At 45.6% G+C, this 16,821-nt stretch overlaps 1 protein-coding gene across 11 annotated transcripts in view; it reads left to right on the top strand.

The window, feature by feature from the left end:
- Nucleotides 1–2,179: 2,179 nt before the first annotated feature.
- The window catches only part of DMBT1 (deleted in malignant brain tumors 1), a gene marked incomplete at its 5' end in the record, with an annotated part of 111,249 nt that continues 96,607 nt past the window's right edge, over nt 2,180–16,821 (top strand). For 10 of the 11 annotated variants that reach the window (XM_081240044.1, XM_081240046.1, XM_081240051.1 and 7 more), the window contains 4 exons: nt 2,180–2,240; nt 10,440–10,502; nt 11,841–11,870; nt 13,828–13,857. In XM_081240044.1, the coding sequence (XP_081096170.1) occupies nt 2,180–2,240; nt 10,440–10,502; nt 11,841–11,870; nt 13,828–13,857 (184 nt within the window). The remainder of the gene's footprint in view (nt 2,241–10,439; nt 10,503–11,840; nt 11,871–13,827; nt 13,858–16,821) is intronic. The other variant, XM_081240045.1, reaches the window with a different exon arrangement.

Genomic DNA, 16,821 nt, shown 5'->3' with positions numbered 1-16,821 from the left:
TAAAAGGCCATGGGACACAAAGGGCCTTGGGACAGGGTGGGGTCCTGGTGATGAAGGACCCACACTGTGGTGGCAGGTGCCCTGTGGCCCCACTGTGTTCTTCCCTCACATCCAGGACCCCACCGCCTTCCTGCTCCACTGACATCACCCACCTTTTCACCTGGACACACCTCTCCAGCTCGCTTTGAAATGACAGGTAGGTTCCCTCCTCTTCCTTCTTCCTGGTGTCTTCTGAACAAAAAGCTCACAAGCCCTTGTTGTGTTAGGATCTTTACGCTAACCACAAGGGCGAAAGGACAGGGTCATCACAATGACAAAAATGAGGAAATGGTGCTGTTCTTTCTGCTCTGAGCTGAGCTATTGATGGGGTTTCCTCCACAGTCTCCTGGCAGGATCCCTACCACCCACTCCACTCTCACACAATCCTCGAAGGTCACTCCTGTTCCTCATCTGGTCTTCCCACCCTTGTTTGCCCGATGACCCCTGCTTATATTTCAAGTCTCACTTCCTTAGAGAAACTGCTTCTGCCATCTGACTTACATGTTTTATTCCCTGTATTCTCCCATAGCAACTTGTATTAATACTCATGCCCTGTTGTCATTGTCACCATGCAGGTCTGTCTCTAAGACAAGACAGTGTACTTCTGTGGGGGAGGGACACTTTGTACCCCCTCCTCCCTGGTGGATATTTCATACTCCTATCTCTATTTTTGTCTGCTGTGCTCAGGGCAGGCATTACGAATCAATCACAGCACTCTTTTTTTGATGATCCCAAACTCAGCACTTCACAATCATTCTCAGCCCAGCCCTTCAAGATCCAAACAATCATAACCCCCGTAAGAGGAATCCACGGTGCTGTCTGGTCTTAGGCATTCCCTAGCAGATGTGTATCCTGGTTTTCTTGTCACCCGACTCTCATCAACTGTTGGACTGAAAGTAGGAGAATGAAAAAGAGTGAGGTTATCCTGCGGAAATTTGCCTATTCTCATCAAGGGGAGAGGAGGAACTTGGGAACGATGGGAAGAGCTATAGGATTAAAAAAGAAATCCAAGGTTGAAAGTAACTTTCATCTGGATGAAGCCTAATGCAGACATCCAGCCCTAAATCCTGCTTGGTGGCTGATACAAGGCACGGGCTCCTGGTATCCTTCCAGAACGAAGCACCAGGAGACTAGGGGTTAACAGCTCTGTGGCAAGGAAGCCAAGGTGTCATCTCATAGCCTCCACATCTCAGCTGAAAGGTGGAACATGGCTCACTCAGGCCACGATAACAGAGGCAAGTCCTACAAAGCCATATGCTTCTAACCAAGAGTTACCAACCACCAATAGAGTTTTGATAAAAAATAAATGACAAGAAACCTTCTTGGTAGATTGTCGGGATAAAACTAGAGTCTGGTGATAAAGAAAGGCTGGGGGTCCCAAAGCGATACCTATGTAAGAGAGGGATTGCGGGCAAGGTTGGGGGCAGGTGTGGTGGGTTTGCCAAGCTCCAAAGGTCAGACAATGTGAATGCCAAGGACAAGAAATCAAAGATTGTGAGTGGTTGGAGGTGGTTCAGTTTGAGGTCCCATGTTCTCAGCTCCTGGGTTATGGAATCCATGCTAGAGGCAGAAAGTGATGGCTAAAGCTAATATAAGCCCGTGGAATCCATGGGTAACACTCACGTCTTCTGCTCTCCAGTCATGTCTGCACTGTCGCCATCCTCATTTCTCCAAGGCAAAGGGCCAACGGGAGACCTCCCTGCCAGGGCAAATCATCCCCAAGAGATGCTTTTCCCCTTTGGCACCATGTCCTGTATTTGCTCAGTAACCTACATCCTGCTGTGCCCCAAACCTTGGAGCAGTTTTCCCACAAATTCATTCACATTCTCCAAGGTTAAAATCAAGCCTATATTCAGGGAGCACTTGAGAGACTTAGAGGTTCACCTAGAAGGAAGTGGAAATTGCATCGCTAATGTCAGTGCTTTTGCAGTTGGAGAATAGCCAGACTGTTCATATGACAATCAATCTAACACGCCTAAATTGCTCCCACAGATTAACCATCGATTGTTAGAAAGGTCACTTACTTCCTTTATCTTTACGGCAGCAGTAGAAATGGAGTACCCCGGGAGACACGCCTCCTTATAGCGAGGAACTTATAAATATCAAGGCATTTGTATTCAAATTGAGAAGAACCCAGAAAATGGGGATCTCTACAGTCAGCCTTGAAATATGTCTTTTATTGGGCCAAGTTCTATCTACAGGTATTATATCTAATTACTACGTTTGTTAATTTCACTGCTCTAACTCCAAATCATGGCAAATTATATGTGTTTCTTGGTGCTAGACTTTCCATCTCAAGGGGAGTTTTCTATCAAGGGTGGGGGCAATTCTTTGCTAATCATTGTAATTGCAAGTATTTTTATTTTGTTTCTGGCTGAGAAATGCCATGGTTGTAGTTAGAAAAAGTCATTCATTATGTCAGTGTCTACAGTGAGTCACTCAACTAACGAAATGATTGATTGGTCTTAGAAAAATTCCTGAAATTAAGGAGAAGTGTGCACTATTAAGAGGCCCTAAAACTTTGTCATCATTGGTTAAGCCCTTAGTTTGTGTACTGATGAAAATGGGCAGAAAAGATTGCCCTGGAAATGCTCATAATGTGACGTCTTTCTGCAGGTGTGTCTGGCTTATTAATTAATATTTACCAAGCAAAATCAGATCAAGTGGCTGAGCACAGATATGATCATTAAGATTGCAAGTTTGTGTCTGTCACCGCTTTAGAGAAATGATATTTTTTATAAGATGTGGTTAAATTCTCTCTTTTTAAAAAATAATTTATTTATTTATTTTTGGCTGTGTTGGGTCTTCATCGCTGCGCACGGGCTTTCTCTAGTTGTGGCAAGCAGGGGTTATTCTTCGTTGCAGTGCTTGGGCTTCTCCTTGCGGTGGCTTCTTTTGTTGCGGAGCACGGGCTCTAGGTGCATGGGCTTCAGTAGTTGTGGCACGTGGGCTCAGTAGTTGTGGTTCGCAGGCTCTAGAGTGCAGGCTAAGTAGTTGTGGCGCACGGGCTTAGTTGCTCCACGGCATGTGGGATCTTCCTGGACCAGGGATCGAACCCGTGTCCCCTGCATTGGCAGGCAGATTCTTAACCACCACACCACCAGGGAAGTCCTAGAGAAATGATCTGAAGCTTAGTTAGTCAAGCATATCTTTGTGTTCTTAGAGTGTCATGTGATAAAATGGACACGAAAGAGCCCTGGGCAAATCAGTGAGACCTTGAATCTCAATGTCATTTTACCAAGATGCTAAGTGAACAGGACGATTAGCCAGTCTGTCAATTAGTTCTCTCTTTTTTTCTCTCTGTCTCTCTCGCTCTCTGTCTCTGACCAGGAACACGCTGACAGTTGACACCCACCTTCCCTTCTTGTCAGGAGGACCTCAGGGGGTACTGGCTCTGGACAATCTGGGGGCTGGAGATTGTGCCTCCATCAAAATATTTGAAAATGGAAGTCAGTGTTCTTAGCTCCAGCTTTTATGAGTACGAAGTTAATCCCTGGACTTGCACTGGCTCTGAAAAGTGACAGGGGATTCATGTCAGCCCCTAAAGGACAGGGAGCAAATTGCCATGTCCTTACCTACAAAGGGGCTTAAGGCAGCTTCTACGCGTGGCTTGAAGGAACCTGTGGTTTGACATGATGTTATGTGCACACATATGCCCAGACACACACATACAAGTGTGCCTGCATTTGTATTTTAGACATAAGAATTAACCCTCTGCAAAGTGCTGGCTCTGTACCAGTTGCTCTGTGAGACAGGGTACCTATCTTCCCTTCTCTAAATCTGCTAACGAGTTAGGTATCTGCATTGCAGGTGAGGAAACTGAGGCTCAGAAGGGTTCTGTGTCCCGTCCAAGGTCAGCAGTTGCTGCGGACGGTGGACCGGGATTTGAACCAGGAGGAGGTCTGCTGGCATTCGGGTAGCGGGTAGCGGCTTTGGCCCATTAACCCCTGCTGTTCCTTGCAGAGATCTGAGGAGTGCTGGAGCCCCCCGGGGGAGCTTTGTGCTGGGGGAACCCATGCAGCAGACACTCTTCTCAGTTCCGGTCTCTGCACAAATTCTTGAGAAGGAGTCAGTGAGCTCAGGTTTGTGCTGGGCTCTAGGGGCCATGGAACGCCTGCTGCTCCTGGCAATGTCTTTGGTTCTGCCATTTACCAGCTCTGGAGCCTCTGCAAGCCTCATTTTCTTCACTGGTAAATTGGGGTTGTGTTCCAGATTCACAGGGTTGTATAGACCTGAGGTCACCCACGCGGTGTCTGGCACCTGGAGGGTGTGAGGGGGACTGGGTGCCATCCACTGTTACTCTTCTAGGCATTTTCCTCACATAACTTCCTAAATGCAAAGTGGTATCTTGGACTGGATCCTAGAAAAAGGAAAAACTGGTGAAATCCAAATAAAGTCTGGAGTTTAGTTAGTAGGAATGTACCATTGTTGATTTGGTAATTGTGACAAACGTACCTCAGTCATGTGAGATGTTAGCATGAGGGAAAATTGGGTAAGAGTATATGGGAACTCTCTGTATTTTCTGCAACTTTTCTATAATTCTGTAAAGTTATTGTGAAAGAATTTCTTTTAACTCAACTTCCCTTGGCCCCATTTCTTCAAGGTCAATGTTTTGCAAAATAGAAAGTAATAATTGCTTACAAACTAATTCCTAGCTAAGTGTTAATGCCTGTACTTCCCCTTTTCACGGTTTATCAGGGGTTTTGGCAATGATTAACACCATGAAAAAAAGGAGGAAATGGAATGGAAGGACTTCAAGGTCCTTATGCGGGTGTCATTGGACTGGGGGAGGCACTTCTGTTATCACTTAAACAGACCTCACAGATGTCTTATTACTCCCTCGCCAGTTCCCTTGGCTGCAACTTGTCTTTACTGTGCAAAAGTCCCCCCGGGCATTATGTCACTCAGTCCAGTCTAGGTGCGGAATGTTACAGAAAGAAGATAAAGTCCAAGGCCGTGCCCCGGGACCGAGTCCCAAAGTGTCACAGTCTGACACCGGGACCCTGCATTCCTGCCCGGCCATCCTCTCCAGCCTCCTGTGTCTCTCCAGACCCCCACCTGGGTTTCAGTTCCCACTTGTTCCCTGCTGTTTTCCACCCCATGATTTTATTTGTTCTACCTGTTTTCCAGGTTACTTGGTAGCAGGATGTCTCACAGTACAAAGCAACCTGTTCTGCCCACCTTGGGCCCTGCAGTAATGCTGCCTCTTGCCATGGTGACTGCGTTCACGCCGTCCCCTCCACCTGCAACGCAGTCTTATTCTTCCCCTCCCCTGGCTAAATCTAGCTGCTATTTTTAAATACGATGGACACTGTCCCATCCAGGAACCCTGACATGTACTCTCGACACACACACACATGCACACACACACACACGCAGTGTGTCACCCTATGGTTGCCATTCTTATTCTCCCATAACATCTTAACTCTTACACTAGATCATCTGTGGATTTTTCTAGAGATCCTGCTATGCCGGGAGTCCCTGGAGGGCAGGGACCACATCTTGCTTACTTAGTACAACACAGTGCATCACCAAGAGCCTAACAAAGGCTCCCACTGATGGTGATGGAAGGGCAGGAGAGAGGGTGCTTGTGCCCTGAGACATCCCCTCTGTGCCCTGTGCCAGGTCCTGTGAAGTATTTCTCTTCCCTTATGTATAGTTTCTGGGGAGCCAGACACTGTATCAGGAACAATACTGACCACAGCCTCTCCATTACTAAATATTATTATTTCAGAATGTTTTGCTTTCTGACAAGTTGAAATGGAATCTCAGTGTTTTCACTTGAATTTTGGGAAGCAGTGGAGCTGAGCTGTGAGCACACTTGCTCTGGGATCAGTGCACTCGACTTCCAGCATCAGTTTCACTCTGTCACAGTTGTGTGACCTTTGACGGGTTGTTTTCCTTCCCTAAGCCTTGGATTTCTCTTCTATAGAACAGACTGCGTAATAATTCTACCATAAAGGCTATTGTGAAGATAAAATGAGATACTAGCTTAATTAGCTTAATGCCGGAATGTCCTAATTGCTAAAAGGTATGAGCATCTCCCCTCCCTACCTCTCCCCTCTCCCCTCCTTCTTTCTCTCTCCTCTTCCTCCCTCTCTGCTTTATCCTTAGCTTCATTTTTTCCTTATCTTCTTTTTCTTTTTACCCTTGTTTTTTTCTTTTAGGCTACAACCCCAGTTCCCTGCACACCTAAAAGAATCTGCCTCCTACCTTACCTGCCACCTCATCTCATGCCTTCAGCCTCAAACCACAGCTTTTAATGCATAGTTAGTGTGGAAAATGTAGGAGCTAGAGAAAGAGAAGAGGTGAAAACTCGCATCATCCTATCACCCGAGATTGCCTTTGTTAAAATATGTATTTCTTTCAAATTATGTGATATCATTTTTTCTGGCCGCAACTGTGCGGCATGAGGGATCTTAGTTCCCTGACCAGGGATCGACCCTGTGCCCCCTGCAGTGGAAGCTCAGAGTCTGAGCCACTGGACCACCAGGGAAGTCCCTAAGTGATATCTTTTCATATACAGTCTTTCTATAGTTTATATTCTGAACATTTTAACATGCAGTCATGATTTTGGAGACTGACGTTTTTTCAGGTTTTCTCCTTCTTTTTTTTTTAAATTTCAGCTTTATTGAGGTACAATTGACCAAGAAATTTATAGGATATTTAAAGAGTACCTCGTGGTGATTTGATATGCATATGCATTGTGAAAATGTTCTCCCCCACCTAGTTAATGAACATATCTATCTCCTCACATTTTTATCTTTGATTTTGGTGAGAGCATTTAAGTTCTACCCTCTTAACAAATTCCAATTGTACAATAAATACAGTGTTATCAACTATAGTCCCCATGTTTTACATTAGATCCTGAGAACTTATTCATGGTATCAGTGAAAGTTTGTACCCTTTTACCAACCTCTCCCTATTTCTTCCACCCTCTTTCAGGTTCTTTCTGTAATTATAATGGCTAATACTGTGAGGATGATGTTTGTTCGTGCATCTTTCTCCACATTAAGTAAATTATGATTTCCTTTGGCTAGGTTCTTAGAAGTGGAATTACTAAGTCAAAGAGTTGATCATTTTGAGACTTTTAAAACATATTGATAAATTATTTTCTAGCAGTATACCAATTCTTTCTCCAATCAGTAAAAAAACAAGAGTGGCAATTTTCTACACCTTCACTGGATCTGAATATTATTATTCAAAAATCTTGGCTGGGGGCTTCCCTGGTGGCGCAGTGGTTGAGAGTCCGCCTGCTGATGCAGGGGACGTGGGTTCGTGCCCCGGTCCGGGAAGATCCCACATGCCGCGGAGCGGCTGGGCCCGTGAGCCATGGCCGCTGAGCCTGTGCGTCCGGAGCCTGTGCTCCGCAACAGGAGAGGCCGCAACAGTGAGAGGCCCACGTACCACAAAAATCTTGGATGAATTGTTGGGTGAAAAACGGTGTACAGTCATTTTAATTTGCATTTCTTTGCTTACAGTGAAGGTGAATGTTTTTAAGCCATTTACATTCCTTTTCCTTGAAGTGTCTGTTTATATCCTTTATCCATTTATTTTGTGTGTGTGAAAGCTAGTATCATCTTTGTTGATTTATATAAATTCTCTCTATAATTTGGATGTTAATACTTTGTCCGTTACATTGATGACAAACATTTTCCCAGTTTGTTGTTTGCCTTTTAATTTTGATTTTCTTCCACACAAATATTTTATATTTTTACAAAATTAAATTTATTGCTATTTTCCTTTTTGATTTCCTGTTGATTTAACACCTAGAAATTTCACAGAATCAGATAAACATTTAATTAGTTTCCTGTTTTGGTGTGTTTTTAAAAAATCTAGTTCTTCTGTTCTGAAAATTATTTTGCTTTCTGATGTGAAATAGGTATCTAAAATAATTTTAAAATTATTAAAATTTTTAAACTTTGTTTTAATTTTATAGCTTTATTTTGAATATTTTGGAGCTAATAATAATTTTTTGAATGCTGACTACATGGCAAACACTATATTAAGCACTTGATATATTTTTCTGATTTTGTCTTCACAATAACCTTGTGAAGTAGGTTCGTGTAACTACCTTTTTGCAGATGAGGAAACTAGGACTGAGTGAGAATTAATGAATTGCCCAAGTTTAGAGACCAAATAAGCAGCAGAGCTAGAATTTGAACCTAAGTCACCAGTCTCCCAGGTTCATAGGTGGACAAGACCTCCCAGCCCCACTCTCACTGCCCCCACCCCTGCCCCTGCCCCATCAGTATTTTTTTCTTTTTCAAGAACTTATCAGTCATTTTTAGCCTATTTATTTTTTCCTGATAAACTTCAGAATCATTTTTTAAAGAACCAATCAATCCAAGAAAAACCTTTGGATGGAAATTATATCAAACCTATGAATTAGTTTAGAACGACTGATTTTCCTATATTCAGTCCTTCCATCCAGAAACCTGATTCATCTCTTCATCTGCCAGGAGACAGCCAAGAAGCTTCACATAGAGTTTGTAGTTTTATTCTCATGAGTTTATTTCAAAAAGAAAGTTTATTCATAATGTCTTTACTTCCTTGGAGCCCATTTTCACCCACATCTTCCCCTCTGCCTGGCGCACATCCCCTTGGACGTCCAGGTCCCATTCCAGGAAATCTCGCGTGATCTTCTGCCGGACTCCTGGACGTCCAGCAATCAGAGCCCTCAGTCCCCTGTCCTGTCATTGCTTACCTGCAGGTCTCGACAACTAGAGCCAATTACCAGAGGCGGCATCATGTAATCTCAACATTCCCCCGGCCTCCTGGAGTCTAGCATGCAGGAGGTACCAGTAAATGATTGTTGAATGAATTATTCCCTATCACTGTGTCGAAACGCTCTTGGTGCAGGACACGAGCGTTTTTCAAACCTTAGTGTGTATCAGAATCACCTCGAACGCCTGTTAAAAACACATATTGTTGGGCACCACCTCCAGGGTAAATTCTTAAGGCTGGGGGAGGCCTAAAAACGTACATTTTGTACAAATTCCCACATGCTGGCTGGAGCTGCTGATTCATGGAACCATTTTAAGAGCCACTGTTCTAAAGGAACACTTTTCTAACGTGACTGGGTCCGGTAGTTGGTTGGTTTTTCAAAAATGTTGTTTAAAATGGGGTAATCATAAAATATGATACAGACACATTTTAAATGTTTTATTTTATCTTAAAACATATAAACACACTTTGATCTGCCAATTTGTTGCTGTAGGCTTTTCTCTCAGTAGGGATCTTCTGCAATTCTGCAATGTCTTTCTTCCAAAAACTATGCCCATTTGGCATTATCTATAATTTCTAATTTTAGTTTCTCTAAAGTAGAGCATGAAACGAAAGACATTTGCAAAGCAGTATGAGGGGAGAAGTTCTATTGCTTTACATATCCTTCTACTTTTTGCTGTTTAATCCACTTGATTTCTTTTAGCAACTTTATTTTATTTTATTTCCAAAGCATTCAGCCTTATTTTTTTTAAGACATCTTTCTTTTTGTACCCATATTTGATCAATTTACTTAATATTTAATCTAAGGCCAGGTACAACCAGCATAAACAGGTTCAGGACTCATACCTGCCTTTAATCGATCACACAGCTTGGCTGGAGTGAAAGATGCCAAGTGTACTAGATATTAGCATACCAGCCTAGAGTTTAGTAGGTTTACAGAGAGGATGGAGAGCCTCAGTGGATCTGGCTAGTGGGTTACATATAGGGTAGTTAAGACAACTTCTAGTCTACTGCCACGTATGGGATGCCTTTCATCTAGAGTAGCCGGATATTGCATATAACAATACAATGCACCCAGTTAAATTCGAATTTCAGATAAATTTTTTTCTTAAGTATACATATATCCCATGTAATATTGCAGACATACTTATATTAAAGCAGTATTCATTGTTTATCTGAAATTCAAATTTAACTGGGCATCCTGTGTTTCATCTGGCAACTCGACTTCCACGCTGTTTTTTCCTGATGTATGTCTATGTCTTCTTCTAAGCCTTGTTGAAATATCCTCTCCTCTCTGGATTCCTCCTGCCCTTCTCCCAAGCCCAGGAATTGCTCCTTTTGAGATTCCCATTCCCCTTCCACTGTGCTCCTCATTGGCCAAGATGGAGAGTTACCGGTTAGCAAGTCTGGCTGCCAGGTGGCCTCTGAGCTCCAGAGGACTACACCTTACCCTCTATGATGGGTCCCTACTGTCCTGTGCCCCCTGTGTGGTCAGAGACTGGTCCATATTCCCTGAGTGAATCAATTAATGAACAATGGGTCCAGCTACCTTCCAAAGCAAAGAGTAATGCAACTTTCTCCCCTGCTTGAATTAGCTGGTGGGAAGGTGGGTCCGGATTTAATTCTTGTTTTCGGAAGACCTCTCATTTGGCTATTTTTCCTTGTATTTTCAGCAACCTCAACAGTGAGTGACACCAGAGAAACTACTTTTTGGGAGACACAGACACTCAGCTCTGGTAACTCTATCAAACTCGGGAGCCGGGTGATTGTGGTGCCCAAGGCCACCCCCAAGAACTCAGGAGGGACTGCTGGCTGCAGAGTCCTGCTGGGTTTTAGATGTAGGACAGGTCCTCTGAGGGAGTCCACTTGGACCCTTAGCTCCTTCCTTGTGAGGTGTCATACTGACCATAAGATAGGCCCCAAGTTTCCATGCAAGTCTCTGTCCAGCCACACTTCTTTCCTAAGGTCCCTGTCCCCCAGACTGCCCCACTGGGTGTCCAGCAGGGGTTATAGACAGCAGGGCAGCAGGGGCAGACAGGGACAGCAGCATCTAACTGAGTCTCTCTGGATAGAATCACATTTCTCTTCTTTTCTAGAATTGTTAACAGGTCTTGGGGAAATAATGAATACCCCTGCCTCAGTCAGTGCTTTAAAGGCTAACTTCTTCTGTTCCCTAATTCCTCTTTTATTCTAGTCCTGTGCATGCATGAGCATACCTGCCTGTGCAAAACTGCAGACCATGATTTGGGCCAAATAATACAAACGTTAAAAATATATATACTGGGGGCTTCCCTGGTGGCGCAGCGGTTGAGAGTCCGCCTGCCCATTCAGGGGACACGGGTTTGTGCCCCGGTCTGGGAAGATCCCTCATGCTGCGGAGCAGCTAGGCCTGTGAGCCATGGCCGCTGAGCCTGCGCATCCAGAGTCTGTGCTCCGCAACGGGAGAGGCCACAACAGTGAGAGGCCCGCGTACCAAAAAAAAAAAAAAAAAATATATATATATATATACACACACACACACACACACACACACACACACACACACACATACATACACTGGGAGGCAGAATAGTGAAATGGTTAAGAGCAACTGTTTGAGCACAAATCCTACCCCGTCACTTACTAGTCAGTTGATTGGGTCACCTACCCGAGCCTCAGTTTCCCTATGGGGTTGTACGAGGATTAACTAAGAGGACACATATAAAACTCGAATATGACCCCAGGTCCCCAGGTTAGAAAATGTACAAAATCTTCTGCCATGATTAAGCTTTTAAAAATCAGCACCCTTGGGTGTCTGTGAAGGAGGAGAAGAGATGACACAGGTGTGGACTTTTGAGGCATTTCAGAAGCAAGCCTAGACCTCTCATTGCACTAGAGTCTCAAGAAATCTTTTCAATTTGAATTAAATTTCAAAAACAGATTCCAGATTTGTTGATGTTGAGTTACATGCAGTTGTTACATCTTTAGTTCAGAGTCAACTATAAGAAAAGCAATGGCTCAAAGGTGGATTTTTGTTTAGGGTTCCCTGTGCATGAAACATGCATGCGTCTGATTTTTCTCTTATTCCTTTATAGTTTCTGAATCAGATCTTCCCAGAACAAGTGGTAAGTACTTTGAAAACAGCATCTTGTATTTGGTTTAAAATTTATTTATCCTTCTATACAGTTATTTATATCTTAAAGAATAAACACTGCCTCACTGGACTTTGATGAATGGTATGAAGGTTGCATAAGAATATGGTTTGTGTCCTTTATGGAAATACAAGGGCAATAGAAACTTCTTTCAGCTACAGCATAAATGGACCATGTGGTTATCCAGTTAGGTTCTTCTTCAATTTTAATTTGCCTTTGCCTCAAACTTCAGTGCACATCAGAATCAACTAGGATATTTGGCTGAATGCAGGTCCTCAGAGTTCACCTCCCCACTCCAGACACTCGGATTTGGCTGGTCTGGGGTGGTGCTCAGGAATCTGCATTTTTATATAACCGAAACTAAGGATGGTCTGCAGACCACACTTTGAGCAAGCATGCTGCATGGCCCAGGGCTGAATTAAGTTTTCATGTTTACAATGTAATTATGGGACTTTGTTAAAAATTTCCAAAGCAAGCGACAGAAGATACGTGTATATATTTTAAGGGCTACGTTTTTAAACTTATTTTTTCTTAATGTCTGTATTTTGCTTAATGTCAAGTAAATGCAGGTTTTTTAACATTTTCCCAAATGGTTATTGGCTACATCATAAGTCTGACTTGTTGATGTAAAGACTTTTCCATAAGTGAATTGCTGACATTGAACTTTTACACATCTTTCACCATGGCTTCGACATCCATGCCACCTCATTTGGCCAGAAGAGGTCCTACCAGGGATCCTTCTAAACAGGAGAAGTCCCTGCAGGGACTCAGGGTCCAATGGAAAGATAGACATTAATCTCTGAGCACACAGTTACAACTACAGCTGTGATGGGTGCTGCAGCAAGAGGTCCAGAGCAAGAGAGACATTGTCAAGCCATCAGAGAGAGCAGCCCCGAGGAAGTCACAGGTGAACTGAGGTCTGGGGCTGATGGTGGAGTTAGCCAGACAGAGGAGGAAGGAAGAGTGTTATTCTGTTATTCATTGGCACTGTTGCCAGGAACTTGAGGGAACAGATACAGACTTAGGTTGACAGTAGCCACCCTCCCCCTGCAGTCAGATACTCCCCCGTCCCCATGCTTAGTCATCCTTATATCCTGTAGCTAACCAGCGTAGTGTGCTGATGGGAGGTTATCTCTAGGTCCCATTCCCCAAACTGTGCCTTTGATACATTTTCTGAAGCTCTAGAAAAAAAAAGGCTTCTAATCAACAAAGTTTAGAAGTGTCATCTGCCATTGGTGGTAGAACACCGTTTGTGTTTTGGGGCAAATGGGTGAAGAGCTGGTGTGTGGGCAGCTGCAGTCAGACTCGGTCCTTGTCTGCTTTCCAAGTCCTCGTCTAAATCTGCATGGAGATGATGGAGGCAAATCCAGAGATGTATCCATGAGCACATCTCCCGGATGCTCATGCTTGGTCATGTCTCAAACCGATGCATCAAGCAGTGAGCAGTTGGGCACAGTCTCCACTTTGTGCTCCCCTGTCCCTCCGTACCATCCCCTTAGGCCAGACATCCTCCCCTTCGTCCATGGAGAGGGCCCAGACAAGGCTCCCATCCACAGAATCCTTCAACTTCACTGAGATAGATTCATTCTGTATGGCAGAAAAGATAGTACCTGAGAGCGTGAAATAAGCTGGGTGCTTCCTGAGCATAGATCACATCCTGGGACTGTAACTAGTGTTAGAGGGCCTGGTAAGGAGACATGTACTGCATTACATCTAATATTACTGAACACCCCAGATCCAACCCACTTGTTTTAAAGGTCTATTGTAAAACCCCAAACACTTTCAGCAAGAACGCTGCAGGCACAGAAACCCAACATTGAACCACAGCACCCTGTGGCATGATTGTGAGGTGAACTTCAAGCCAGTTTCTGTGACTGTAGATCATTTACAAACAGCAGAATCGCCTAAGATGAATTTGATTTCTTTCTAGATCTGTGGGTTCTCCACACCACAGATGATGGTAAGATATTTTCTCTTTATTTGTCTTCCCGGGGTTTTGCTCGCTGGCTGGGTCGGCCAGGGTTACCTGAGGCTGAGTGCTATCTTGGCCACAGAGCAAGTGCCTGCCCTTTAGAGTGCAGGGATGGAGAGGGAGGGGTCAAGGGTGCAGAGATCCTCTGCGTGTCCCAGACACATGTTCAGCCAGTTTTGTCTGTTATTCACCTTCCTTCTTCTCTCTGCCTCTCAGTTATTCATTGCATGAGATTACCTTCAGCTTGGTGTCAGGAGACAGAGGTGAAAAAAAATCAGTGCCTCTGCTCACCATGACTGTCAGTTCTATCAAAGATAGCTAACATCTCCCAAGCATTTGCTTTGTACCCTGCACAAAATTATTTTCGTGCACCAAATGAGTTAATGTATAAAAAAGCATTTAAAAGACTGGCTGATGCATAGTAAGTGCTCAACTAATGCACATAGTAAGTGCTATTATCATGAAGTCTTTCCAACAACACTTTGAGGGAAGTAGTATCATCGCCTTCCTTGTGCAGATGGGGAAACCGGGGCATTGTTAGGTAACTTCTCAAGTTCTTTGTCTAAGGTCACATGGTGGGTCAGTGGCTGGGCAGAGATTTGAACCCAGAACAGGTGCCTTTGCCTCTGTCCAGGATTCTTTCTAAATGTATCATCTCTTCTCCTCTGCTCAGTGAGAATACGCACACTTTGCACCAAATTTGATACGTCAGGGTCCTTCATGTGCTCACTTAGGGCAGCTGGCCCTGCCATTGGGTCTTAGCTGTTTTGAGGCCAATCCCTGCCCTTTCAGAGCATGCCCTGAGAGTCCAGAAATGGCCTGGAAGGGACTTGAGGGACAGCTTTCTGGTGACTGACCTCCAGCAAGGCACAGGCCGAGGCTGAGATCTCTTCTGCAGGGACTTTTCACAGGAGTGACCAGAAGGGGACAGCAGGAGGGGCTAAGGGAGCCCAGAATGCACCTTGGGAAAACCCAACAGATAGTCCATTTGGCCTTTCCTCTCTCTCTCCCCAACCCCTACCCTGACAACAGCCATGAGCGCCACCTGCCCCTTTCTCTTCCATCCCATTCTAACCTCTCTGATCACTCCCCGACCCAAAATTTCTCATAACCTCAGACTAACCGCTGACAAGGCTCCTGTTGTCAGGACACTGGGCTGGATCCCTCAAAACCTGTTGCCTGTTTTCCTTGTGTCATCAGCGTGGGTGATTGCACAGGACCATGGCAGGCAGGAACACGGTGCCCTGTCTGGGGGAGACAGATGAATCAGCTCAGCACAGGAACTGGCACAGAGTAGGCACCTCAGGAATGCTGGTTAAGTCTGTGGGTGTGGATGGATTCGAGACAGGAAGGGCAGGGGCGGGGAGACGAATAGGCCGGCCCCTGGGGAAGGCCAGGCTCAAGGGACGGAAGACCTAACCTCGCAAAATGGCGGTGTAAAAACAGAAACACGACCTTGGAGACAGGCTGGGTATAAGGGATGGGGAGAAGGAGGGATCAAATATTATGCCCACATTTCCGACACAGTTAATGTGGAGCCTGATGACACTGCTGGTTCAGGTGGAGGAAAGAGCCTGTGCTCAGTGTGGCCGGGGTCGGCCGGGGGAAGGGATGGGATCTAGGAGGCCATTTGAAAACGTTGGTCCAGAGCTCGGGGCTGGGCTGCTCAGGGCTGCTCAGGGCTGGAGAGGTGGAATTGGGGGTCTTCTTCCTGGAAAGCTCTCTGAGTACATGAGGCCCTCCAGGTGGGGAAGAGAAGAGGGCTGAGATGGCGCTGGGGGAGCCGCCATATATAGGGTCCTGAGAGAGGAGAAACGTCAGTCCAGGAGAGGGGACAGTGGTCAGAGGACGGAGGGCCGAGGGTGCCGGCTGGTGAAAGCCGGGGCGGCAGAGAGCGTGACGGCAAGGGCTTTCCACCGTGTCCACGCAGGGTGGCCAGGGAATGGAGGTGACCAGTGTCAGGGCCAGGTGGAGCTCCTGTACCAAGGCTGCTGGGACACCGTGTGTGATGACAGCTGGGACACCCAGGATGCAGACGTTGTTTGCCCACAGCTCGGCTGTGGTCGTTCACTGCCGGCCATGAGTGGGACGCACCGGGACCCACCTGGTGGGACCCACCCTGGTCAGGGCTCAGGGGACGTTCTCACGGGCACCGTGCACTGCTTGGGAAGGGAGCATCCCCTGCCCCGCCCAGTTGCCCCACAGCAGGTGGTGTGACCGTGAATGTGGCCACGGGGAGCACGCTGGAGTCGGGCGCTCAGGTAGCGCAGACGTCACTGACACTGTCACCTGTGCCACCCTGAGGACAGGGCTCCCGAGGTCCTCAGTGTCGTGACGCATACCCGGAACACTCTGCAGTTTACCTTCTCTACTCTTATTTGATGTTAGGGGGCAGGTGTCACTGTCCCTTCTCACAGATAAAGAAATGGAGTTTCAGAGAGGGCAGGCGACTTGCCTGAAGTCCTAAAGCTTCAGGCAAGTCGCCTGAAGTGGTGGAGGTGGGTTTTAGTCTCGGCACTCCCAGAGCTTGCTGGTGCCGTCCCCTGGGGTGCACGATCCTGTGCACAGCATCACAGCCATCCCTGGCCTGGGATGACCAAACACCTTCCTAAGTGGTACCTTCTCATCCTTTTAACTGCAAGGAAGAAGGATTGGGGAGTTTTGGTCTTTAAAACTTAAATCTCTACCCAAAGCAAACTAAGCAGTAACCAATATGTTCTCTTTATTGGTGATTAAATGACAAATGAAGGTTATTTACAGCCTCAGTGAAGAAGAGAAATTCTCCCTGACTTAACCTAGCAAATCGCAACATTTCTCCTTTAAGCTCAGAGTGCTGGTGGGTCTTCTAGCACCAATGGGTCCTTTAATCCACAAAGAAGCCTCTAAGGATGTCACTCGTCTTGTGTGCCCCAAAGGGGTGTTTCTAGTCAAAGTATCCATCTTTAGAGCAAC

Source organism: Mesoplodon bidens, assembly GCF_964165515.1.
Source record: "Mesoplodon bidens genome assembly, chromosome: 1".
In the NCBI taxonomy this organism is placed as follows: domain Eukaryota; kingdom Metazoa; phylum Chordata; class Mammalia; order Artiodactyla; family Ziphiidae; genus Mesoplodon; species Mesoplodon bidens.
The sequence above is the reverse complement of the archived record's forward strand: the minus strand, read 5'-3'. Positions and strand labels throughout refer to the sequence as shown.